Source organism: Dermacentor variabilis, chromosome 4, assembly GCF_050947875.1.
Source record: "Dermacentor variabilis isolate Ectoservices chromosome 4, ASM5094787v1, whole genome shotgun sequence".
Classification (NCBI taxonomy): domain Eukaryota; kingdom Metazoa; phylum Arthropoda; class Arachnida; order Ixodida; family Ixodidae; genus Dermacentor; species Dermacentor variabilis.
In genome coordinates this window covers 204,000,207-204,028,128 of record NC_134571.1, presented here as the reverse complement: position 1 = coordinate 204,028,128, position 27,922 = coordinate 204,000,207, and the positions used below count along the sequence as shown (strand labels likewise).

Below are 27,922 nucleotides of genomic sequence, written 5' to 3'. Positions count from 1 at the left end.
ACGTATGGCCAGCGGGGGAGGCGCGCAAGGCATGCCGGTTTCGCCCGCGGGGCATACGAAACCGGCCAAGAGCAATAGCTGATTCGTGACCGTGTCGGACCTTCGGGTGGCAAGGTCAGCTGCACCAGCTCTTCAAATCTGTCAGTGACAGCTACGATTCTGCCGACTTCAATAGCGACGAATCGCCGTTCGCATTCGACCCGCCACCACGAGAACTAGCGCCCATGCGCAATGGTATCGCGCTGCAACGTGAGTTCCAAGGGTAGTCCAAATCTCTGGTTTTATACTTGCTGCTTGTTATTTTAGGTCTTTTACCCCTTCTCACGGAAGCGCTCCTCACAATCACTATGAGATATGGAGCACGACCTTCCGCACTTGTATCCCGCGCAAGAACATTGCTGACAGTCCCAATCCCCGACCGGTGCGTTTATTTGCGCCGGCCGGTGCAGCGACCGCTCGTTCTTCCCTTAAGATATAATGCTAGCCACTCATCGGTGAAATCAATTAATGCAAGAACATTTCTCAAGGGAAGAACGATTCGCTGATGATATTGCCTTGCTTAGTAACTCAGGGGACCAACTGCCATGCATGCTCACCGACCTGGAGAGGCAAATCTGAAGAGTGGGTCTAAAAATTAATCTGCAGGAAACTAAAGTAATGTTTAACAGTCTCGGAAGAGAACAACGGTTTACAATAGGTAGCGACGCACTGGAAGTGGTAAAGGACTACATCTACTTAAGACAGGTAGTGCCTGCGGATCCGGATCATGAGACTAAAATAATCAGAAGAACAAGAATGGGCTGGGTGCATTTGGCAGGCATTCTCAGATCATGAACAGCAGGTTGCCATTATCCCTCAAGAGAAAAGTGTATAATAGCCGTGTCTTACCATTACTCACGTACGGGGCAGAAACCTGCAGGCTTACGAAAAGGGTTCTACTTAAATTGAGGTCGACGCAACGAGCTATGGAAAGAAGAATGTTAGGTGTAACGTTAAGGGATAAGAAAAGAGCAGATTGGATGAGGGAACAAACGCGAGTTAATGATATATTAGTTGAAATCAAGAAAAAGAAATGGGGGGCATGGGCAGGACTCGTAATGAGGAGGGAAGATAACCGATGGTCATGAAGAGTTACGGAATGGATTCCAAGGGAAGGGAAGCGTAGCAGAGGGCGGCAGAAAGTTATGTGGGCGGATGAGATTAAGAAATTTGCAGGGACAGCATGGCCACAATTTGTACATGACCGGGGTAGTTGGAGAAGTATGGGAGAGGCCTTTGCCCTGCTGTGGGCGTAACCAGGCTGCTGCTGCTGCTGATGATGATGATGGTGATGATGATGATGATGATGTCAAAACACAGATTTTGTGCATGCAAGCACTGTTGCATCAGTCGAGTCGCGCTGATATGAGCGACCACGCACTTTCGAAAACGGCGGGTGGGAGACTGTATATACAGTACGGCCGGGAGCATTGTTAAGCTGCCTACTTGTCATTCTTCGTATTTTCTTCATGTACACAATTAGTGTGTTCCGTAAGGTAGACATAGATTAGGACGTCGTGCGTGTGATCGTTCATTTAGAGAACGCGCCGTGTTCACGCGGCATGGCAGCAACGGCGATGGCAGTGTCACGGCCGCTCGATGCAAAAGCAAGTGCTTTTGCATCGAGCGGCCGTGGCAGTATTGACACCGTCGGTAGCTGAACGAAGCGATTGTTTACGCTGCTGTATCGAAGGGGCCTCTGCATGCTGCCGATTTGGATTTGAGGCAGAATAGTGCATCTCGGAAGCTAAATAATGAGTCAGCATAATAATACGTAAAGATACAGCCATGTACGTAGTCACATTTAATTTAGGGAAGTGCCGGCGAGTGCGACTGGCGGCCGTTGCCGAGAACGGCAACGTACCCATGTCGATACTGCATGCTCCGTGTCCACTTCTCGCTTTTTGCGCGTGCACTGTACGAAATGGGAAATGGTTTATTCCAAATCCGTATACGGTCAAAACTGAACTACAGAATCAGTTTTCTTCATCGTAACGGCTTAATTAGCTTCCGGGCAGTCGCTCAGGTCCGCCAGCCGAAGACGCGGCTGTGCCACATACGCAGTCGGCGTCTGCTTCAGCTGCGTTACTGCGTTATCACTCGCAGCGCGAAACTCGAAGGACCGCTCAGCGGTGTTCAATTGGATAATAATGCTTTCGCATATTCACAACTCGTAAGAAGGGCTTAGGTGTCCTCTGATTTTTATTTCTTTCGAAGAACATCTGGTTCGTAACACCTTCTGAGATGTGCTTTCTTGACTCTGCGGGACGACAGGTGGACCGAGATATCTTCGAGGAGGCCCTGGTTCGTCCGGACCGCGAAGAGTTCGTGCATATCTTCCTGGCGCGGGGATTCCGCGTGCACAAATACCTGACGCCCACGCGGCTCAAGCAGCTCTTCAAGAAAGTCCAGGGAGAGCAGTTTTTCCGCTCTGTCTGCTGGGAGGGCGCCCTGGGACGCAGCCCAGTAGGTGATCTCTTTGCTATTTCTGGTTCTCAGTGCACCGACGACTCTGCCTGGACTGTTTGCAGTTCATTGCCAGATGTACCGCTTCAAGCTAGCCTTGCTGCCCGAAACTTTGACGCTGCGACGCACTTTTTACCATCCACCACCACGAGTTGGTGGAACTGGTGCGAGAACGTAACGGTGCGGTCGATGTGGTGCGGGCACCACCTACGTTTCCTCTTCGCCTCCTTCCTGGCTCACTAAGCTTATAACGCTTTTAGAGGGGCTTCCATTTCCGATTAAGTTGCATTACACAGGTTACTCTGTACTGACGGAACGGGACACGAAACGGTTTTGCTATGTAAACAAGCAACATTGATTTACTAAGGGAAACTTGTGCGTTGGTTTGGTGTACTTCTGCATTCTCTCATTTTGGCTTTATTTGTGTCTCTTGTACTTTCTATGACCTGCCTTGTTATTGTTCTATCAATTATACGGTCTCTCGAGGCGCATTCACGTCGTCGGCGCCGCCGTTGTCGTGTGCTCCCGCTCGCTGGCGCATGCGTGTTGCGCGCGCAGAGGATTATACTTTTTCTCGCTCTATTTTGGCAGCGATGTGTACGCTATAGCGGGAATCAACGAATCAGGAGTGCTATTCTGCGAAAGTGCTGCGTTCCTCCGCCATGGAGCGTCGTTTGCAGATGTAAGAAAAAAAAAAAAAAAAGAAAAGCCGCATATTGCACGAAAGGCGCAGATTATTGATAGCGATAGCCAATTTTGAGACTACAGAAGTAAGGTTCGCGGTATTATCGGCTGTATAAATTGCTGCAAGTATTCGCGTACTAATTAAATGGACGAGTATGGTGTCACGCGCGCACAGGCAAGCATGAATAGAATTCACCCAACGACCCCGAGCACTCGCCGTCACAACGCTGGCGTGATGCGTCTCCGAAATTTGAGCTCATGCGACCTCCAACACTGTCAGCGGCGAGGACCTAAGACTTTAACGCATATATGGCAGCTTGTGATGTGCCTTCGCGACGATTCAAATTTTTTTTTTTCTTGGAGGTTTCAATATCATTTCTCAAGTTGCATCGCACTGTATGTTTATCGGTCTTCTCGGCGAGCATTTTCCCGCTGATTATTCTCAATCAAGTGCATTCATTGCTCGTTACGTGCTAAAGCAAACATGAGCATATGTCATACCTTTCTTTAATGCTCTTGTTACCGTTACATTTCCGTTACAGTGAAATTGCCAGGCCCTAGCATCAACAAGTTCACGGGCCAGAGCTTCACGGCATTAGCCGGGCAGCGCGCGAGCGTCCCAGTGCGCGCTTTGTGCTACTCATCGAATATCGCATGCAGCTTCGGCGCCGTAGCAGAAATCTTTCTCGCATAAGTGCTTGCTGCACACCCGAGTTGTAGCCGGTGGCTGTTTGTCGGTTCTAGGTTTCGCAATCCAAGCTTCGCGCAGCTTCTTGTCCGGTGAGTACGTGTGAATAAGGTTGACAGCGGGCTCAGTTGTGTGTGTCCGGCACTGCGGCACCGAGCCTAACATGCTGGACACCTTCAAAGGAGCCAATACCTATTGTAGTGCTTTTCAGTGTTGTCAGGCAGACACCCGAAGCGGGAAAACCTCCCCACTTGCTCAGAACCGCAGCGCAGGTGGGACTTTAAACTTGCGTTTTCAGCTCGCTTCGGCGCTTCCGGAGCCACCGACGCGGCCGCTGTGTCCACGTGATGATCCCTCATTACACGTCACGCCGACGGCAGTGCCAGCTTTTCCAGCGGTGGAGCTTGACCGAGAATACAGCGCACGTGAAGCGATCAGCCATCTCGGCGCTTAGTTTCGTGTTTTGAGTTCTCACGCTGTTCGGCTGTTCGTGCGTACGGAGCTTGACCACGGCGGGCTCATTGTTTCTGAACATTTCTGCGGCCGCGCTTCTATAAGGAATCCTTACGTTGTAAACAAACAGGCATAGTATATGTAGTACATTGCAAAAGAGCAGACTAACATTGACACTTCTGCTGGCATCTTCGTGATCACAGGCTCCATATTGTCGGTCTCTCGCGCATCCGTGTGCCGTTGCGATGGCCGACGACACCTCCGCAAGTATGTGCGCCGACCCCCGCGTCGGGTATAACAACAGCCTGCGCGCCGTGTGCCTGGCGCAGGGGCGGGAGAGAGTGAGCGTGCTGTATGACGTGCTGTTTATTTCTTCAGTTCCGTTGTAAGTGAGGAAGTGTTCGATTTTATTGCGATAGCAATTGGACTTTCCAGGTTGATTTCTGCCGTCGGCGTCGCCTTAATGTCTCGCATTCCAAGAGCGGTAACATCATTGCCGCGCGCCGTATGCTGTATGTGCGAGTGAAATCGTGCGAGGGTGAGTCGGCGATGGATAGTATCCATCGCCGACTAGAGTAGATGCATAAATCCTCATCGTCGTGCTCACTGGAGCAAGCTGGGGAACAAGCCCGTTTTGTGTGATATAGGAAATGTTAGGTGTAGGCTGGTCCCAAGGCGCAGTCGATGAATTAGTGTCTCGGCATTTTTCGAAACTTGTGCATCGAGCTGATGTTTGAGTCGAGGGTCCACTTCATGAGGAATCGATCCCGAGTATTTTCCTTAAATCAAGCTGACATACGCAAGTCCTTTAGTACTCTTAATACGCGTTGCGTGTCCATTGGTGATAAAGGGATGCGTTGAATTTCTGCATCTTTACGGGCCGATTTCGCCAACGAGTCTGCTGTTTAGTAGCCTGCTTTGCAAGCATGTCCCGGGAGCCACTGCAATATCGCTTCTTGTTTTCTTTCATTAGCCAGAGTTAAACTGTTGAGCACTGCATATGTTATTTGTGCGTCTGGTTGGCTGTCACCAATATTTTCAAGACTTGCTAAAGCCATTAAGGAGTCCGCAAATTGCCTGCTTTGTGGGTGTCCCATATGTTTTGATAAAATAAGTGGCTTAGATACTTGCCACTAATTCCGTTATTGTTGGTGACGACGTGCGTCTTAGTTTACAAGCGTGCTGTACCTGTAAGGACATAAGCTGCAGTCGCACATTCTTTGATTACAGAACCATCTGTGTAGATGTGAATAGGTTCCCGGTGCTTGTTCATGTTTGCGTTTGCGCGCTCGAGACATCATGCTTGTTCATTTAATTAGTAAGCGAATGCTTACAACATTATAGGGCCGATAAAACTACTATCCTTGCTTTGTATAGCTGTCTACTAATTTGCTATTGCAATCGATGCTTCGCCTTCCTGGCGAATCTGCTTCATTTTCCGTTTCACTGGTGCGTTTGGCAAACATTTTGGACTAGCTGGGAGCAGCAAGGCACCACCCTCTACAAATAAGATCGGTGAAGCGGACCAAGCGATCCAAGAAATAAATGTACTACTTAGCCGTTTACCGCTTGGAAGAGCAATGTTTGTTAGGTAACTTTTGCAAACTCAGTCACGTGTCTTAACCTTAATTGCTTGCTCAGAAAATTCGCTCCGGTGGAGTTTGTCAGGGTCAAAATTATGCAAATACAACGCACGTGTCACAATCTCTATGAAGCGGAGCTAGGCGGCTTTATTGTTAAATTCTTGGTTCATGTACACGACATGTCCCACTTGCTTTGATATTTTCGCCAAATGTTTTCATTGCTTTCTAAATAGGACTAATTCTATTTTCTTAAATCTGTCCGGATCTTAGGCAATCCTCCTGCCGGTTACGCACTGTGCTTAACGGGAACGACGAGCCGTTCTGAGAGAACTAGACTAAATCAGATCGTCTGCTCCTTTGACCTGACCCATGACTCCTTTGACCCATGTAACCTATTAACATTGTTCGGTACCAACATTGACCTGTACTACGCGTGTTTGCATACAAACCTCACCTTCTATAACCGGATCGATCTCTCTCGCGTGATACAGTTCTCCAAGCTGGGCAAGCACTTCGTTGACACCGAGCTCAACTGGCTGATCGAGACACTGACAGGCCTGCACAACTTCGTGGACAGCCAGGAACTGTCCATGAACGCGGCGGGTATCTACACCCTGGACCCCAGTGCGGCCGAGCGCAAGGCCCTGGCACTGCTGGCGCTGTGGTGCGCGTTTACGCAGCGCACCGCGCTGGGCAAGCGCCTGTGGCAGTGTTGCGACCAGCCCATCCACCTGGCGCTGCTGGTGTCCATGACGTACGGACGGCTGGCCAACCTCGTCCACGAGGGCAACACCAAGAAGGACCTGTCGGACGCCTGCGAGTGAGTGCTGCATGCGCTTGGCCCTCACTGCGCGTGTCTCTGTGCTCGCTCGTTAAATGCGTGGTCGTTTAGTTCACAAATAATATATAGCCATGAGGGCCAGTATACGTGAACGTTTATCGGGTATTGACATCTGCAGTGAGACATTTTGCACGTTTTTTATTGCCAATTATGTGGACACTACAGGTGGATGTTCCATACGAAGTCCAAGTGCAATAACATCCTGTAGCGCACCGCGCATCGTATGGTGTGGGTGCGAAGGAAAGCATGCGAAGCTAAGACGAGAAGGTTAAGCTGGATTCATACGACGGATGAAATTGTGAACGAATCAGTCACGTGACATGTTACGTGCATGGGGTCATTTGGCGGCTAGCATTCCTACTACAGAGGATGACAGCGAGGACGGAGAAACCCTAATTCCCGAGCTCCAGAATCATGGGCGGCAGTACAAGCTCATGGGGCTGATGTGTCTTTCCAGCGTATACCACGAGGTGCGTCGAGCGGATAGAGAGAGCGCGGCGGGAACGGGTGACGCATGATGATGGGATACGCAGTCCGCAAGCGCAAATCGTCATTTGCTCTGTCGTGGAGATACAGCTTTATGGTGCCTTGGTACGCGCCCAACGCTGGAGGTTACGTGATCAAGCGTGTGCTAGAATAACAGAGCTCTAGCCTATAGCTGTGGCTGTAGCCTATACGCGGCCCGTGCGCCGTATCTTGGTGGTAGCCTGTGGCGGGGTGCAACGTTTGAGGGCGAGCCGAGATGGCCCTTGGTTCGCACTGTATACCCGCGCACCTACTGTTAGAGGTCACGTAATCTCAAGATTTGCAGGCGCGGTGAAGCGAGAGACAAGACGAAGAGTGCGCTCCCCTCCCAGCTGTCGGCACTCTTTATGACACCAGCGTTGTGACAGCGAGGGCTCGCGATCATACAGTGAGATCTGTTCGTGTTTGCCTACGCGTGCAGACACCATTCTTGCTAATTTAATCAGTAAGCGAATGCTGAGTGCAAATTATATGGCCGATAAAACTACGAAACTTACCTTGCATGTGTAGTTGTCGTATAATTTGCTGTCGCTATTAGTGCCTTGCCTTTCGGGTGAAAGTGCGACCGACCGTTTTTTTTTTTAACGTTGTGCGCGTTGCTTATGTTCCATTCACGGCCGAAATGCACACATTTCGTATGCTGCTTTATGCACAGGTATGCAACCAGCATGCGCTATCGAGCGCATGTCGGTGCGTATAGTTCATGCAAGTACCTCGCCAGTTTCGCTGCTGCCAGTTGTATAGACCTCTCCCTGCATACGTCATGCATGGCTGGCTACGTCACACTGTGACGTCACCGGTGCACGTGCAGTGGCTCTGTTTGACAAAACAGCGCCTCCGTCAGCGCTTGGTGTGCCACTGTGTACCCACTGTGTACCCAGCGGTCGATTTAGGCACCACTGGCCTCCCTGAAGCCCTTGGGTTCAGCGGGAGCACTGGAAAAGTAAACATGTCCGCAATAGGCATTCGTAAAAGGCGATTGTAGGATTGGTGGACGAAAAGTAGGGAAACGACAAAAAACGGAGACGTACAAAAGCACAGTTCGCAATAGGGGATCAGAAAATTTGGGTGTGGTAGTCCATAGTGTTTTTTTTTTCTTTTTTTGATTGTTTAACCTAGGTAGGACATTAGGCACTATAATAGCAAGAGCTTGGTGGCGCAACCCACCGCCCCGTTCCAAAGGGGACGCTCATAACATCCATCCATACATCCGTGTGTGTCTGTGCCACGTGCATGCCTCTTTTTTTGAAGTTCCACTGTTATCAGTCAAATTAGCAGTATTGTGTGCCGAAGAACATTGGTGTGTGCTCAACTGCGTGATGAAAAACTGGCGACGCTGGCTTTTTTACTTGCGACGTCGGCTTTTCTTCGGAAGTGCACCACGTTTGTTTTGTCACACTAAAGTGGGCGACAAAAAATAGTGACGTTATGGGCTCATCTTTGCGTAAGGAAACGGACTGAATTGTTGTGTGGATGTGCATATAACCGTGTGTCCGCGTGGTGTAATGCGTGATTAGCAATGCATCGTGTTTGCGAAAATGTGGACGCGCGTGCCTCGTCATAGAGGCAGTGTGAGTGGTCGCCACTGTGGGCATCGGCAGAAGTTCAGGGCCCGTCGTTTTTGTACAGGTGGGAATGAATGAGATCCGATGATCAGTGAGCACGTACATCTCAGTGCCCTCAGCGCTGTGCGGAGAAACAAAAAAAAAAATGTTTGAACGTAATCTATCGGCTTAGAGGTATGACTTCAAATGAGCTCCGCGCATTTTCTTCGCCACTTCCGGAACAGCGCACGCCTCGCCACCAGGAGCGCGCATGTGCTACTAGCATTTAGAGTCACTGGATTTTCAGAGTACCGATTTTCAGAGTACCGCATTTTCAGAGTACCAACCGTACCATGTGACCTCTGGGGTGCCATATACCTTCCAAGCGCCGGGCGGGCCGGCTCAGTTAGAGCGCAGGCAGCGCAGGTTCCCTGCTTTGTGTGTGTGTGTGTGTGTGTGTGTGTGTGTGTGTTTGTGTGTGTGTGTGTGTGTGTACGTGTGTGTGCGTGTGTGTGTGTGTGTGCGTGCGTGTGTGTGTGTGTGTGTGTGTGTGTGTGTGTGTGTGTGTGTGTGTGTGTGTGTGTGTGTGTGTGTGTGTGTGTGTGTGTGTGTGTGTGTGTGTGTGTGTGTGTGTTTTCGGATTGTCGCGCTCGGATTTGCCTGCAAGGAAATCATGCCTGCCATGGCTGCTGCGCCTTCGGATGCAGCAGCCGAACTGAGTCTGGAAAGACTTTTTTCTAGATTCCGACCGGGAAAAATGACCGAAAGCGTCGTTCTGCGTGGTTACACAGAATCGGCCGAAAGAACTTCAAGCCTACAAAAAACACCCGCGTGTGCGACGTATAAGTACACCTTGCGTGTGCTTTTCGGCACTGTTTCAGAAGATATTTAAGCGAAGTGCACGTGGTGTTAGCGATGCTACGAAAATATAGAAGTGGTTCTTGTGGGGTAGGAGGAAATACTAGCACTATTTTCTGCAACCCATGCGGGAGCACGGTTAAGCGCCAGTAGGGTGGGGAGATGGGATTAAAGGAGAGAGAAGGTAGGAGGGAGAAAAGTAGAAGGTCGTCCTAGCAGCACCAGAGCAGCCCGGCAGGCAGGGCCCGGGAGTTCATTGCAGGGATCGTTCGCGTCTTGCACGCTTGACGCGGGTACGCGTGTACGCGTTTGTTGCTCAACACACTCGGTTATTCCGTGCTCGTGGCAAGCGAAGGCACACTTGTCGCGCGAGAATTTCGCGTCCTCACGTGCACCAGGTACTCGCATGATTTCTCCGCGCACGTGAGCGCGCTGTCGCCTCGAGTCACTCGACCCATATGGCACTTGTTTTTCGCAGATCGTGACGATTGCAGTCAATAAAAACATGGCCAATACTAGGCCCATGATACTTCCTTTTTTTACACTTATCCTTTGCTCATTCATACATTCGCATTTCGAGTTTGAAACCAATTGCCAGGTGATATTCACAACACATGCTTCAAATTTTGAGCTTGTAAGCCGAGCACATGCAATGAACTGAAGTCAGCATACATATTATGTTTTATGTTGAAATGCTACGGTGCATACCCAAATAATGTTGTGGTTGATGCATAACAAGAAATACAAAACAACAGAACACTCAGTAGATTTAGTTTCACTCTGTCACTATGCATGTTACATAAGCCGCTATAAAAGCACAAGAATTTTATACATCGCCTATGTAACTTAGGAAAAAAAATGCTGCGTCACCTGCGGGCGTTTCTGCTCTTTTTCTTTTACCAAGGCAGCAAATCTTGGCAGTCTAAGAAAACAGTCATAAATAAGTTGAGAAGAGTAGCCGCTCACGAACGCACTAGACAGCCGCGTTCATAAATCGCAATGTAGCAAACTCTCGCTCATTATCAGTGTACAGAAGTACATATACGTTGCTGTAATCACGCAAATGGCTCATATTGGCCTTCCACAAGATTTAGTGCGCAAAATGGTCATCGAAGTTGGTTTTTACGCCTGCTGTGCACAGATCGTCTTACGATCATGGCCAAACACCGGTGTGCACACGGCAGTCGCAGTGTGTCGTGCGTATACGGCGGACAAAGTCGCCCTGCAGAATCGTAAATGCGCGGTATCCGTTTACAAACTAAATTAGATGTATCCGATTTAGCTTGTGAAATTATACAATGAACGTACGTGCTGTGACACTCTCAGGTGTTACTTTCGTCCTTCTTGGAAACATTCAATAGAAGCCGACGACGGTCCACGATGTTCATGCCCAAACGCACAAGCTTGCCTCATTCCGGCTCGAAGTAACGAAATGTTTCCTTCGTAGCTCGCTCCGCGGCAGGGAAAGAAAAACGCGTGCATAAGCTCCCGATAGCAGCGCTAAGCTGCGGCCCACAATCGTAGCACAGTCCCAGCAGTAAACACGATCGGCGTGCAAAACAACCACCGGCTGCATTAGTTCGCACAACATAACATTTTATTTTCGTCTTAGCAACCATTATATCTGGGCACAAAGTATTTGCACTTGAGTAAACACTCAACCCGATGTGTCACCGAATATCAAGCTCTTCCAACACGGCGGCCTTCCCGCGACGCAGTCGGCTTGGAAGGTATATGGCGGTGGCCGCTCAGTGTTGCCAATCAAATCCCAACCTTTGCGGTACTCTGAAAATTTTTCCAGTGACTCTAACTAGCATTAGGGTGCCTCGAATGGCGCGCTCCCCTCCGCCGCCGAGCAGGGTGAAGACAACCGCGTCATCTGCTACGGCGCCCGCCATTATGATGCCCGCTCCGTAGGCAGTCAACGGGCGTCGCGCAGCTGCATGTACAGTTCGCTTTGATAGCGTGTGCTGCTTTAATGATATGTCGAGAACAAGAAATTTTCGCATCAGCAGTGCGAAGGTATCAATTTAATATTCTGTTATTTTTATTTTATTTTTCCAACTGGACTTCTGGCAGCAGTAAACTGCCGTCCACGCCAGCAGCGCAGACCTTAAAAGAACGTCTTGTTGGGCTAGCTTGTGACTGTTCACCTTGGTTAAAGGCACGAAACATACGCAGGCACGAGTCCCGCCGTCTTACGCTATGTCTGTGTGTGAGTCTCGTGCCTTTAACCAAAGCGTAAAGACTGTTTGTCTGCCAGCTGAAACCCGAATTTGTTTAGCAAACCGCGTGCCGCCACGGGACAAAAGAATAATTGTCATCGCACACCCTACTTTCAAATCTTGTTTTCGAATCAGTCATCAGTTAGACCATTTACGACTGAATGCTGCAACGCTGAGTAGAAAGCAATGATCGTAACAGTCAAATAACCACTTTGCGGTTGAAACGAGGCCGTGTGTAAGTGATGTTCTACCAATGTTGAATGGTTGTTTCGGGGCCACGGAAACTGCAGTGAATGTGGCAGCTTTTCATTTGTGTCTGTGTTACCTTTATGACATTCGCGAATTTTTTAACGTCGCATATTTCAACCAATATCACATCCACGGCCTTTCGTTGTGATTTCGTAACATCGGGTGTGATGGATCCGTGGTAGAGGGCATCGGAAATTTCGACCACCTGAGGTTTTATTAACATGCACCGATACCGACCTAGTACACAGCACCATGCGTTTAACCTCTGTATAAACTCGGCCGCTGCGGCTGGGTGGCTCCCACGTCCTCAGGGTCAGCAGTCGAGCGCGATAGCTACGGAGCCTATACATCCGGGCCGCTTTTATTGCTTCATTGCAGTTCGAAACGTAATTTATATTTGTTCTGTGGGATATTACACACTAATACTACGAAATGAACCATTTCTGGCGGATTTTTTGTTTAGCTTGAGTATATAGCATGCGCTTTCATTGAACGTTTTATTTGTGACCGTATTCTGTTTAGCAGTGCTTCCATAGTTATTCTTAATTTTGTTTTGAATTCTTTTACCTTACTGTAAATATGCAGATGAGGGTAAACAAAATATTGAATGCATACCAGATTATTTGGTGCCTTACATGTGGCTTATATAGCACTAAATCACGACTCTCACGTAGTAATTGACTATAAAGCCCTGTTTAGCATATTTTCTGCGCAAATATATTGTCAACTGGTAATTGCTATAAACCGGTCATCGATGCCGCTAAAATAAAGTGGCCACACGGCTTCTCAACACTGAGAAAAATTACATTCAATAGATAGCTATTTCCGATGTGGTAGCTTGTTTATTTGGTCGGGAACTTTAAGGATTTCAAAAACAACAAGTGCTGCAACTCACTACAAATTAACTGCAGCGGGAATCCGAGGCCCGGCGCAGACGCGCGCTCCTCTCGAAGCGCGAAAAGTCGGCCAGCCTCGGCGCGCGCTCCTCCAGGTTCTTGAGGGAACTGGCGTGCACCCGTTCTCGCTGCCTGCGGGTCTTTCGACGAGATCCCCCGTTCGCGGAGCACCGCTGTCTCGGTGTTGCGACCCTGTGAAATGGCGGCAAAAGGCAGCTGGATAACTTTCAGTATGAGCTGGGGGAGGGCAACTTGGAAGGCCGATTTTGAGTTTCTTTTTGTGGAAGCAATTTGCTGGGCACGAAGTTTCTAGCAAACTCATCTTTAGCGAATGGGTCCGGAAGGCATTGTTTAAATACTTAATTAGTGAGGGTTCCCTAGTGATTGTGCTGGCGATGAGTGCGCACGTACGGATATCCGCCGCTGCTATAAAGCTACAGTAAAACAAACAACAGTAAAAAAAAATAATTTTCTCTCGAATTCCTTATCTTTAACAATCGGAAGCAGTTGTCGACAACAGTTAACACACAGTAGAGGCCCGCTACGGGCTGCCGTGCAGTAGTAGAACGTGCCGCGGAATACATCTGCGGTTCGCGCCAGGCAAACAATAGGGTGTGGCATTAGCGCGTGTCGAAGCTGGAAGACATTTGTGTTCCGCTCGGCGGCTGTTGCTTGCGTCGATTACGTGCTCCCCCGAGCAGAAGCATAGGGACCATCTATAGTACACGGACCACATCTTATACGGAGGGACTCCGCAGTAAAGCCGCTTTTATTATCCACCTGAACTCGACGACATGCAGTGCAAATTTGACAATGCGAACTCTGCACCCGCCGGTTTCCTTTTGTGTCTGAACTACAAAGAAATTCAGTTAATTTTTTTCGCTGAGCCCATCGTCCGCACTCTCTTGCTCACGCGTGTGTATACGCTTGGGTCGTCTCGGAATGGAGGGCAGCTGTCGAAACGAGCGACCACTCTTCTGAGAAGGAGCGGGCCGGACACGGTCTGTTGGAAGGTCGGCAGCCTCCCAGGCGGCACCGCCTGCTCGTGAGACAACGGGATGCACACCGGGAGATCTGTTGACGTGACTCATCCGCGGCCATCTTTCGCATCCCAGCGGCCTGTGCCGCTCGTTAATAGTTGGCCAAGAAGAGCCGCGATGCCTCAGGTGCTGCTGCTAGCTCAGTAAGAGGTGTAGCTGGTTTAATTGCTTCCCGGCCGCATTCCGACCGGGTAGGAAATACGAAGAACACTCGTGCGCGCTTTCAATTGCCGGCTTTCGGGGCACGTACGTTAACTGGCCACTAAACAGAATTAAGCAAACTCTGAATCATTTTCGTAGTGCATTCTTTCGTAACTGCTTTTACAGAGAACCTGTACATGACTAATGGCGTTTCTCACTGGTCGATCTGGAGCTGCCGCCGAAATCCTCGAGCGAGCGCTCGGGTTTCACAAATCCGAATCGGCCAGTGGAGCGCAAGAACGCTCCGTGGGGGATCACACAGGGAGTCTGCGTACACGTGACGTAAACTGGTTCCGGAAACCATGCCCCACTTCCTCTCTGTACGTTTCCACGGCAACCAAAGTCGCCGTCCCGCGTGCGTAATTTGAGTGCGGCAGTCGCAGAGTCCGCCATTTCCATGTCGCGCCCGCAAGGACTGTGCATGGACAACGTGCATAGAAGGCTTCGTACAATACCTGCGTCACCTCGTAATCGCTGTCGTCCGAGTTCTCATCGCTAAACGCGAGCTCTGCAGCGAACGCAGCCATTTTGCAAAGCAACGCAATGTTGTGCGCACCAGCCGGGTGCACATTTCGCTTGAAGACGGAAGTAACGCGAGCTTTTTCCACCCGAATCCGCACCTCGGTTATGGTGGCCACCATACCTCGGTGACGGAGCAAATGAGAGCGATCCGACGCCGAGCGAGTTGATCCGAAACGATCAGCGGAAAGCGCGAACCCGCTCCAGATCGACCAGTGAAATTCGGATTCGTTGCCACGGAGCAAGAAATCCTGTTCCGAATCGACCAGTGAAAAGCGCCATAAGATCCCGAGAGAGATTTTTTAGTCCGCGCATCCAAATCTCGACCAATCACAGTGGGAAGCGCGTGCCGCGTGCGCCGCTGGATTCCTTGTAGCACCACCAGGTGGCGCTTGCCACCTAACCAGTCACAGCTAGGTGGCGTGAGCCGACGCCCGACTTAAAGGGCCTTATCCGATGGATGGATGGATGGATGATTGTGGCTCAACCCGTTGAATCGGGTGGCGGCGGCGCGCGCCACCTAGCCTTTAATGGTTCTATATGCATGCATACCTATGTATTTACTCCTTTACTTTTGCGTTGATATTGTCCACCAATCAGATAGCCTCCGTTTAGTTATTTCTACCTGTTCAAAGTCTATTCTACTTTCACTGTCTTTAAAACCCAAGGCTTTGAATAGTTCCCCGTTAGATTCAACTGCAGGGTGAAGTTGTTTACAAGCAAGTATCAGGTGTTCCGCCGTTTCCTCCTCCTCTCTACACGCCTCGCACACCAAATCTATCTCCTGGTATCTGGCTCGGTACGTTTTAGTCCCCAGTACACCTGTCCTGGCTTCGAACAACAATGAGCTTCCCTTAGAGTTATCGTAAATATTTTCTTTGGCTATTTCTTGCTTAAACGTCCTGTATGTCTCCAATGCCGATTTGGTTTGCATATCTGTACTCCACATACCCCTCTCTGCCTCCTTAACCTTTTTCTTGAAAGATGATTCCTTACTTGTTCCCCCGCTACTGCCCAAGTATTTGCTTGTCAATTTTCTAGTTCGCTTCCTCCACCTCGTGTCAACATTCCTCGTCTATAAGTAACTGAAAACCTTCCTAGCCCACCGATCAATTTCCCCCATTTTTCTCAATCGCTCCTCAAATGCTATCTTGCTACTAGCCTCTCTGCCCTCGAAAGAAGACCATCCCAGATCCCCCTGCACTCCAAGATTTGGCGTCTTGCCATGTGCTCCCAGAGCGAGCCTACCCACACCACGTTGCCTAATTTCCAACTGTTGCCGGGTCTCTGTTCTAATACATAGAACTGCATTGGCAAAAGTCAGGCCTGGTACCATTACCCCCTTCCATATCCCTCGTACTACCTCGTACCTATTGTAGTTCCACAGTGCCCTACTCTTCATAATCGCTGCACTTCTGTTACCTTTAGTCATTAGATATTTTTCGTACTCTGTCAGATACTCAATGCCATTATTTATCCACACCCCAAAGTACTTGTATTTATCGACTATCTCCAGCGTGGCCTCCTGTATCCTATGCTCGCCGCAACTGTTATCATTAAAAATCATGACTGCTGATTTTTCTTTGCTAAACTTCAAGCCTAACCTGTCTCCTTCTGTACCACATATGTCCATTAATTCCTGCAGATCTTCTGCATTGTCAGCCATTAATACAATATCGTCCGCGTACATCAGTCCTGGTAATGGCTGGTCAATCAATTTTCCTTGCTTGAGAAATGATAGGTTGAAGCCGAGTCCGCTTTGCTGTATTGGCCTCTAGACCTTGTAGGTACAGCATAAACATCAGAGGTGACAATGGGCACCCCTGCCTAAGCCCTCGCCGAATCATCACAGGCTCCGAAACCTGCTTTTCCCATTGTATAATCACCCGGTTACCTTTATAGATATCTTTTAAGAAATTGGTTACTCCATCTTGCACTCCTAAAGTTTCCAGAATGCCCCACAAGCCCTCTTGAAGTACACTGTCATAGGCTCCCTTGATGTCCAAAAAAGCCAGCCATAGGGGTCTGTGTTCCTTTTCAGCTATTTCAATGCACTGTGTTAGCGAGAACAGATTGTCTTCTAGCCTCCTATGCTTCCGGAACCCATTTTGTAGCTCTCCAAGTACCCCTTCGTTCTCTACCCATGCCTGCAGTCTGTCCTTTATAATCTGCATAACCACCCTGTAAACCACTCCTTCCATCCATCCGCGGCAGCGCCGCCGCCGGCCGTGAGAACCGCTGGCTTGCGGTGCGGCGTGCGGCCATGGGCGGTTTGAGCGTAAATCGGCCCTAACGCAAGAAAAAGAACCGCTCACTTTTGCGCATCGTGTTCGGCACTATTGTTTCGCGGTGAACATTGCGGCTGCGTAAGCTGCAGGTGCTGAGAAGCAGCAACTGTAGCGCACAAAGCAGGGAGTGATGTAACTAATTTTTCATATGTAAAAGAAGAATCCACCTACTAAGGCAACTGATCTCATTTGTGTTCTGACAGCGCTGTGGAAAGGCCACGCATGTTTAGGGTCCCGAAGAGCAAACACGATGAGCGGCGACAGGAACAGCAATGTCAATATGCACAATGACACCGTGGTCAGGCTCGGCAGGGCCCAGTTCAAGGCTAGGTCACATTGATCTGTTGGATCAGGTGATATACCACAGCTTCGATGGCCAGCCACCTTCATAAAGTGGATTAGAGCCCATTTTTTAAATTTTGTGGTAAGGGACATGAAAATGGTGCGCGCGCACACACGCATGCACGTACGCACACACGCACACACGCACGCACACACGCACGCGCGCACGCACACACACGCACACACATGCGCGCGCGCGCACACACGCACACACATGCGCGCGCGCACACACACGCACACACACGCACACACACGCACGCACGCACGCACACGCTCACGCACGCGCGCGCACGCACACACAGGGTGTCCCAACTATCATGCACCAAGATATAAAAATATGCAAAAGTCACGTAGCTGGACGGAACCAAGGTAATGTTGTTTGCTGGCGCTTGGAGATACTCAGATGATTTTTTTTCCATTTTGCCTGATTACATAATTAGTGCACTTCTCGAATATTATCATTAGAATAATATTGTAGAGCAATGTGAAAAACTCGTGATATAGTTTTCTGTTGCTCAAATACGTGCTACATAAAAGTGTTTTTCTGAGCGTGAAGAAGCCCACAAATACACGCGAAGTGCCTCGAGTGTCCAGTTGTGCGACAATTTTTCTTTTATTCACGGGCTTCTCTCACGCTAAAAAAAAAAAAACACTTTAATGTAGCACATATTGAGTCCTCCACTATGGTGTGTCTCATAATCACAGGGGGGTATTGGCACGCAAAATCCCGAAATTATTTTCTTATTAAAAGAAAATTCTTTTTTAATCACAGTCCTCCTGGACAGGGACACGGTTTCATGACTCAGTCATAAAACACCGCACCGAGTGAGTAATTGAAAGTCTATGCAAGTTTGTGAAATTAAGCACGATCCCAGGGCTCATTTGCAAACTTTGAAAAATTTTACATTTCGCTTATAATTCTAGTAACTTGGTGTTACATACATAAAACTTTTCCTGCCAAGAAAAAATCTCGTTATTTCACTGGCAAATGGTTCATCTCGAAGATTAGTCACACTATGCTTTATCATGTTTCGCAGTGGTCAAGCATGCTTTACACTGTTGTCTAGCAAAAAAATAAATAAAAGGGAAGCCCTCATTACCACTTTAAAATGCAAAAAGCTTATGTTTCTTTAGGTTAGGGGAAGACTATTTCTGTTCAACGCACTTTCAGGCTACCAGACACTACTTGGAAAACATTACTTTGTCAGTGTAAGAATATAAATATAGTATCTTGTTTTGCGTTATAAAAGAAAGGCAGCAAAGCCTGTGAACATTTATTGTGCCTTTGTAGGTCTCCTTTTTTTTATCTTGTCTTTAGTGCTCCAGCTTCTTATACAGTCAGGTACATGCCACCAAACCTAGACTTCTAAATTTTCTTGTTTTAGCTTTAAGTATGTGTTACGCACTTACAGATAAAATATATTGAAAACAGTGATCTAAGTAAAGGTTGTCGCCTGTTTTTGAGATAGCACTAATTCTCATCGCTGGACAAACCTCGCCCACTGCCCATGGCAGAAGCAAAGGCTTATGCTGAATCGACTAGCATGCTGGGGCAAGGTGTGTCGTTGTGGAACTTATCAAGCTTAATTAAAATTATCTTGTGAAAGTCAGCACTGCAGCACAAGACTACGTAACTCTGTTTTGCCCGCTAATCTTGTCCACCCTTTTATCGGATGTTCCAGGCCACATTTCGCTTCAATGCCGCTGAAGCAGTGCATGTCTCAACGCACCACTGCGACTGCCTAGTTTCCTGAGAATGGCACCAAACATGTTTTGTGGTATGCTTAACGTGCTGGGTAGCAACAAAGCTGAGATGCCTATGGCCAACAGAGCATGTGAACGAGTAGGCGGCATGCACTGGACAGCCAAACGCAGTATTATAGTGCAAGCACAGTGGCTGAAGGCGAAATGCTATAGGTCATTGAGAAGAAAGGGCCGAGAAATTGTTAAGTGTGCCATAGCAACAGAACAGCAATGACGAAGAAACCAATCCCATACACGCATTTGTACACACTAATTAGTTGCCAGAATTGTGGAGCAACAAAAGACGAGGGATGACAGAAGCAACATAGACAGGCCACGCTGATGTACATACTAATGACTAGCAAACGACAACAGGAGCATTCCACGCTAAGTGTTGTGACAATGGGAAATCTTCTATATTTTGCAGGGAATAGTGTTCTGGAGTAATTTCCTATATGCTGTTCTACAAGCCTGCTGACTCGCATTAAAAAAAAAAAGAAAAGGAAAAAAAAAACGAGCAGGGCAGGCTTGCCAACACCTTCAAGTTGTTGCAATGTAGTGCATACGTGCGCTGTGGGGCAGCCAAGTCCCCCCCGTTGATGTCACACGTGAGAGGGTGCCACTTGAAGATCTCGGTGCTAATTAAGTGCAAGTGCGATAAGAATACGCGGCCTGCGTACCGTATGTTGCAGGTGTAAGGGAAAGCATGCGAAGGTGAACTCAAGGAGTAGGCTTATGCCAAGAATGATGGTGGCTTATGTTGGAGGTCACGTGATTGAGCGCACGTCTTCTCTAGCTTATAGGCTGTGGCTGCATGTGGCTATCCGTGACCTGCGCATCGTATCTGGAAGTAATTTGCGGCGGCTGCAAAGGTTAATGGCGAGCCGAGGTGGCTGGTCTTCATGCAGGCTTTCTTCTCGCACACCTGTTAGAATTCACGTAATAGAGATGTGTTGAAGTGAGCGGCAACATGAAGCGTTCACTTTTCATGTCCGCCGCTCTTCATCATGCCAGCGTTGCAACAGTGATTGCTTGCATCATCGAATAAGACTTGTTCATGCTTGTGCATACGTGACACCATGATTGTTAATTTCATGATTGTAAGCGAATCTCTACTGCAATTTATACGACCAACAAAACTATGAACCTTCTTATATTTCTCTGACACTTGCTATTGCTATCAATGCTACACCTTTCACATGAAACTGTGACTTCAAGTTTCACTTCAGTGTCTTCTTAAGAAGCTGAGGTGTCAACCATTAATACAGACCCCCCCCCCCCCCCCCCCCACTACGACATTCCTCTAACCTACAGTCGAGTTTCTTGACATGAATCTATCCAATTAGAATAGTTCGGTCAGGTTTTACCACGACGTGATGCGGGCTTCTGGTGCCTGAGGGTTGCAGAGTACACACTATCCCATGTTTCAGCAACTACTCTCTCAGCATGTTCTAAGTGCAGAATTTAAGTCAGCCAGTACTCAAAGCATAACTTTTCGCTAGAAACTGCATGTGTGGTTCAGTTTCAATAAATGAGTACTCGTAATGTGCTGCGAAATGCATTGGTTTACCAGTGAACAGTTTTACACATTTATGAAACATATATTACCTGGAACAGCAATGCGTATTGCTGTGTACCTTTCGTACCTTTCTAGCAAAAGGTTACACCTTGTGTACTGTCCGATTTCATTTGTGCGGCTGGAATGCACCTCTTAAAGTTATTATTTAAGAAGTTAAGAGGAGTTTCCAGATTAATAAGTGTACTTGCAATCATTGTGCAAATTTTGTTTGCCGCTGCTATAGAACTTGATGAGTAAAAAAAAAAATCCTTTTATCTTGAATCTCCTATTCTTTAATTGGATGAGACAATTGGTCATCACAGAAACAAGAAGAATATACAGATGTATGTGTGTGCTCGAATGCACCACCACGCGCACCCAGAAACATGCATACGCCCGCACACTGGTGGACAAGCACAGGCAAAAGTACGAAGCAACAGAGGGATGCAAACTTTAGACTTCAAGCTGGCTGCGTCACGTGTTGCCTTTGACATTAAACCTTATATAATGTAGCACAATTTAATTTTTACGACCCAACGCAGGGAGTTTGCGAGCATGGCGACAGGGGTTCTGGACTGCAGCTACCAGGAGGCCACCTGCCGCGCCTATGACGTGCTGAGTGAGGAGAACCCGGACTGGGGCCACCGCACCGCCGTTGACATCGCGGCACAGGCGAACAACCACAAGTTTCTGGCACACCCGTGCTGCCAGCGCTGGATCACCAACCTCTTTATGGGCCGCATCAGCGTGCGAGACCTCACATGGGGACCCTTGGCAGTACCCATGTGGCTCAAGGTGTGTGCCTTCTTTGCATTCGCACTTGCACAATTTCGGAGGACGTGGCAAAGTTTCATTCACCACATGAAAAAATGACACAGACGTAGAAGTGTGGAAGCTGCTAGATATGCTGTAAAGATATAGGTGGAGGGTGTGGGGTGTGGCCTGCTGCAAGTGGGCCTAACCTCACACATAGCGCCGGCAGCTGTCCCGCCCAAGGGTCACGGTACTTACCAAAACCAATAGCCCAGCAAATGTAGAAATTAGGCTATGTAGCTAAATTTTACACTTTACAAAAAGAAAGAAAAGGGAGATGACATTTAACTTGGATAACTTTTGATGAAAAGTCAGCCTACTAGCTTTCAGTGCTTGGATGCTGAGGTGCTGAACACTAGTGGGCCTTGTGGTTTGTTTTGTGATTTCATTGCAGCTGGCCTTCAAGGCCAGCTGGGGCTGTATAAAATGGGACTGTGTAAAAAGCCTAGTTTCAGATAGTGTAAATATAGAGCAGCCTCTGCACAAAGTTTCAGGTTTGAAATGTAATGTGCCGTGAAAAGTTTGCACAAATAGACGTGAGAATCTGTGCTCTTCTAGCTGACAATAACCATTAGCATTTTACACCTGAAAAAGTAGCCTATATGCCCTATTCATTTGAAGATATGCTGAATCCCAATTCTGCAGTGCCAGTGGGTTAAAACTGGCTATGGCTGGGAGTGCACATTTAGTGAAGCTTTCGTTGGGGCATCCAAAAGTGGGCAGGGTCACTCAGACTAAACCACTATTTCTTTCCCCTTGCATCTGAACCGGCATTGTCTTCAGCAGAGAGGGAATTTTCATGAGAATACTCAAGGAGCAACTGGTAATATTGGGGCACTTGCAAACGAAAATTTAGTATAGACACCCTGAATAACATACTGTGAAGATACCCTTATTCGTATCTCTCTCTCTTCTTCTTTCCAGATCATCTTATGTGCTTTTCTAGTTTTCCCGATGTACGTGTGGGTCCGCTTTAAGTCAGATCCTCATGAAATGGAGTACAAGGAAGGTACGCCCTTGCCATGTCCTCATCCTTTCTGGTAAGGTGCAGTTATTTAGGTCTAACGGGTTATTTTTTTGAACAATACAACTGCGAAAATTAAACACGCATTTTGCATTATTATGCTGCCTTTGCTTATACTGCCTGCTCGTTACTGCATTGCCTTGTTTGGATTCCATCATTTTGCGAGTTTAATAAGTGTTTGAATTGCTGGCTTCAGTCACTGCATTTCTCAGAAGCTGTATGTGGCAGTGAAACGCACTGCAGAGAACCTCTTGTGTGGCAGCGATGCTATCCCCACTAAGCAGTGACTTTATTTTTTGCACTGGAAGTTGTGAAACATCCACCTATGGTCACTCAGGGGACTGGATGCATCTACCATCATGAGCCCAAGGCAGGTAATGACGAGGCAGGTTATGGGAAAGAACTTATATTTTGCAAATGCCTAGAAGGTTTTCTGAAATACAAATGATAGTAGGTGAACCACATCTGGTTGTTATCTTGATGCAATGCTTCAGCCACAATTTCCGAGGCAGCCAGGGTAGTCTGCAAAAACAGCATGCGTCCTCCCAAAGGCCATGACTAGATTTATCTTGAAAGTTAGTACTACTAAGAGGTGGGAAGTGTTGGATGTGCTTGCTTTGACAGAACACTGTGCTAAATTTGTGCAAATCAGCTAAAGCAGCAGCAAAAGGTGTATGGCACAAAAAATGTGACATGTGAAGCATTGCTGCCTTTTTTCTTTTCTGTATGGTCCCTGCAGAGCCCGATGTCGAAGAAGAGAAAGATGACCGGGAAGGGGATGAGGATGCCCTCTTGCAGGACGGTACTCGAGCCATCGACATGTGAGCCTGTGTTTGTGTATTTTCAGAGCCATGGGCATTCAGGAAATATTTAGCAGTCTTCTAACCTCAGAAGAAACGACAATTGACGGCATGATGCTAGTGCTTACTTGCAACCACACTTCACTCATAAAGAAAATGTACTTAATAACATACAAAGAAACAAAGATGTGCATCATATATATCTGTTATTTTGCTCTTTTCGTACAAACACATCTAAAAAAATACAATAAGCTATACATGTAACTTTACCACCCATTTAAGAACCAAGGAGGGGCCCTTGTCCTGTTGATGTGCCAACATCTCCTTCTATCATGATATTCGGAAAAAAAAAAGAAGAGAAAACACCCGTGAAATGCGAAAACACCCATGTACTTAGATTTATGTGCACGTTAAAGAACCCCAGGTGGCCAAAATTTCCGGAGTCCTCCACTACGGCGTGCCTCATAATCAGAAAGTGGTTTTCGCACGTAAAACCCCATAATTTAAGAGATAAAAATTTAAAAAACAAAGGAGAGCGTTTAGATGTTAAATGCACAGACAAAATGCAAGACAATGATGTTTGAAGTGAGAAATGCATTTTTATCAAGTGAACAGTCATGCACACCCAAAATGAAAATATGGAGGGAACAACAGTACATAGTGCAATAATACAGAGAGTGCATTGTTCCTAGCTTTTATAAAACAAAGCTGGCAAAGATCAGACTTGTACACATTAGAGGAAAAAAGTAACTGAGCAAATACAATTACTTTATTCAAAGCTATAATTGATTACAATTACTACCCCGCAAAATTAATTAATTGCTAATCTATAATAGACGACGTCATTACTATCCTCCCATCCTTTATTAACATAACATAAATGCAGTAAGTAGAACTAGGCGGCCTGGCTCTTTAAGTGCATTACCAGCAGCCCTTCGTACATTTATCTTCATAAACAATTTCTTTACAAAAATTCTATCGGTCATTACCCTCATTTTCTTGTTAAGGCACCAGCGATCACTCGCTTGATTTGCGTGCAAGGGGGTAGGGTAGTGTAACCTAGGAACCCTTAGCACAAATGAAGAGCAGTTGTGCAACTGCTTGCAGCAAAGCATCTATAGCATGTCAACCATACCATTTATGCTGTAACTATGAAGCCAGATTACAGCCATCATATTATCTTCTATACCATTGTGCTCCATACTGTTGTCGGCTTAACGTGCTGTGGCCAAACTTCTCTATACAGGTGCTGTGCTGTTTGTTAAGTGCTGGTGGTGCCATAGGACGCACGGACCCACAATTTGTTTTTGTCATTCACCACAGCCCATTCATGTTATTGTGTGGCCAATGGTGATGTACTCAAGCTATTTTTGCGTCTTGCTCAGAGCCAACCGTTTTTCATGCAGGCCGCCGCAGCAACAGCAAGATTCACTGCCGGGGCTGACGTCGGAAACAAAGGTGTCCTTCCAGCCCGAGGTGGTTACGACGCTACTGCGTGAGCGGGAGCTGTTTGTGCCGTCGCCTCCGCCGCTCTGGAACATGGTCTATCAGATGTGGAGTGCGCCCATCACTAAGTTCTGGACATTTCAGGTGAGCGTGCACAATGCTTGTCACCGTTCAAATGTCGCAGTTTGAGATGAACAGGCACTGTGTCTGTGGGAATTGAGCAATTGGGAATATTTTAGGCATTGTTAAATGAGATAATTTGACTGCTATTGATTAAGGGCAGGTTGGGCTAGTTTGTTGCGTGCGTTCTTGAAGCAGTGCCACATACAGAGCTTTGCAGACATCGCACTGTGTCTCATCGTTGTTTCTTTGTGCTGTGTGTGTGCCACAACGTTCATACATCATTGTTAAAATTTCAGCATGCACTGAAGCTGCAAAACCTTCACAAAATCTGTGCTTATCATGTTGTTTTAAGCAGTGTGCTTGCAACAAAATACTTGTAGTTAATATTCAAGAGCAAAAGCGTTTGGCGCTGGAGGTTCAGATAAGTTAGCCTCTTTCAAGATGCAATCCTTCGCTAACTTTTTATTTTTGAGCTGCCTGATTGAGGAAACTTCAAGTGCCTTACACTGGCTATCAATATAAAAAGTCTGGCAGGATCTTTCTACGGGGCTGTAGAATCCAGCAATTAACTACCAACGCGTTTTTGACAAAATGAGAGAAAGATAAGGATATACATGTGTCCTGTCTCTATCCTTTAGTGTTTCACTTTTCCAAGCCGTACTTTCTGCCAGTGCATCAGTGGCTAGCCCAAGGGCTCAATGCTTCTTTAGTCATAATGTATGATGGCTTTCTACGACAAATTTGACAAGTTCCCCATAGATGACCTGCCCAGCCTAGCAGCCAACATGCTTTCTGGCCTCTCTGATGCCACACAGATCTTCTACATTGTGTACCTGGCACTGTTCAGCGTGGCCGTGCTATTGCCTTCGTGTGGCAATCGGTATGTGGACATGGCTGTGTGTGCATGGACCGCCCTCATCGCGCTCGAGTCGGCCAGGAGGACATATGTGCTGCACAAGGTACAGATGCATGCTTTCTCGCCGCTGATGTGACTGTGCACAATTGGTTTTGTGCTGCAAGTGTGGGAGGGCAGCTTGGTGCGCGTTTCCTTTTCTATTGCAGCCGAGGCTGCGCATGGCTGTCAGCGTGGGGTAGCTGGCTGAGCGCACACTCAACTTGCACGCCCTTGTTTAGAGATTATCTGCCATTTGTGCCAAGAGTGAGCACTATCCTCCTGCACATTTAGTATGTACTTCAATTTGCGAAATCTCGAGTTTCGAAGGCATGTTGAAGCAGCAGCCAGACAAAGCATTCGCTCTCCTCTGCCGGTGCGTTTCGTGACAGCGTCATCACTGCGGACGACACTATCAATCGTGGGGGCGGAGTGGACGCGGAAGCATTGTTGGCTTCGCTTTGTACTTCCTATGTGAACATATTAATCGACACTGCAGGAAACGTTATATTTAGACGCCGATCAGTCTCAAATTAAACAAGATGAATTTATTTTTTCTCATTAAAGTTTGCTCTTTTTGATTGTCCAACGATTCAGAAAATTTTGCGGCCCCTTCCGTGAAAATAAAATCATCGGCTACTGTACTTATTTACATGAAAGGTTGAAGTTCAATGTAACGAGTTTGATATAACGAAAGTTCAATATAATGAAGAAAATTGCCGACTTTACCGACTTTGTTATGGGAAGTGTGCTAAGATGGTGGCACCTCCGCACGGGGCGGCACCAAGGCATCTGTCATGAATGTGGTTGCAGCCGACGCAAAGCAGAGCTATGTGTGCTGAAGTCGCAGCTTCGAAAAACCGCTAGCGTGCGCGAGCACATGTCAACTTAAGCGGAGAAATGTGATCTGCTGCTGACGACTGCACATTGACTAACACCGGCACATCCGTTCATGTTGCTGCCACTGCAGTTTGTTGCACCCCTTCTAGGTGCCATGCGTTTCCATCGTTTTATTGAGGTTTAACTGTATTTTATTTCAGGATGCATGTGAACCATTTTCTTGTCAATGAAACAAATCCGAGGCATTGTATTACCAAGCAAAACTGTTCTAGGAGCTTGGCGTGCAAATTCAAAAGTGAATGAGCAATTTTTCAGGAAATTTAGCACAGGTCTGAAATGCATGTTGCTTAGAAAGGAGGCTCGATGTAGGTTTTTGTTTCAACATAGTATGCCTTGCAAGAATGCTGTTCGAATGGATGTCTGAGGGTGCAAAAAAGTAACCTTATGCCTTCATTAATTCATGGCAGTGCAGTTGCTCAGGTGAACGAGGAAGGTGGCTGTTTAGAAGGCTGAATGGCCCAACGATGGCGATCAAACCCCTCGGCCTACAGGCACTTCTCAGCTATGCTGTAGAAGGGATGATGATGGATGTGGCTAGCGTTGCCACAGCAGTATTCATTTCGAATATTCCCTGTGGACTGTGTTGCATCAACACCTTTGTTTTTATCACACCCTTCACAGGAGGACATGCATGTCAAAAGTGTGTAGCTCTTCCAACATTGAGAATGGCTGCCAAGCTGGGTTTCGCAGAACTAGAGAAAAGACTGAAAAAGACTTCCTCATGTCCGTATCCTGGAAATGATGCAGGAAATACCAGGAGGAACACAAGTATTTGTGAGGAGAGTAAATTCGAACAGAATTATATATTTATAGAAAAAGTATCTTAATTTTCTATGCCAATGAGCCTGATTAAGCAATGTGCCGAACACTCTGGCAACAAGTTGTTGCAAAATGTACAAAGTTTATGAGCACATCGTTAAAGCAATGTAGAATGCCTTGAGAAATCCAGCCAGCCATAGTAAAAGGTTCGTTTCAAGCACGCTGTAGCTAAGAGCAAAAGGTTTGCCTTCTGTGGGTTAGGCTCAATGAATTCTTCCATAACTAAGGTGGACTGGGCCACTGTCTCTATTGTGATTATGCATGAGGACATAAACTGCCAAGGCCCTTGTAAGAGGCTTCTTCACTCGCCTCTAATCTTCAAGGCAATTGGTGCATTTCTTAAAAAATTGAGTGCTATTTGAT

The 27,922-nt window shown here is 47.4% G+C and overlaps 1 protein-coding gene across 2 annotated transcripts in view; it reads left to right on the top strand.

Moving 5' to 3' along the window:
• LOC142580062 (transient receptor potential cation channel subfamily M member-like 2) overlaps window positions 1-27,922 on the top strand; it is a 240,765-nt gene that overhangs the window by 142,450 nt on the left and 70,393 nt on the right. For both annotated transcript variants that reach the window (XM_075690827.1, XM_075690828.1), the window contains exons 8-14: window positions 2,314-2,505; window positions 6,405-6,733; window positions 21,285-21,537; window positions 22,480-22,564; window positions 23,319-23,400; window positions 24,786-24,969; window positions 25,764-25,907. In XM_075690827.1, the coding sequence (XP_075546942.1) occupies window positions 2,314-2,505; window positions 6,405-6,733; window positions 21,285-21,537; window positions 22,480-22,564; window positions 23,319-23,400; window positions 24,786-24,969; window positions 25,764-25,907 (1,269 nt within the window). The remainder of the gene's footprint in view (window positions 1-2,313; window positions 2,506-6,404; window positions 6,734-21,284; window positions 21,538-22,479; window positions 22,565-23,318; window positions 23,401-24,785; window positions 24,970-25,763; window positions 25,908-27,922) is intronic.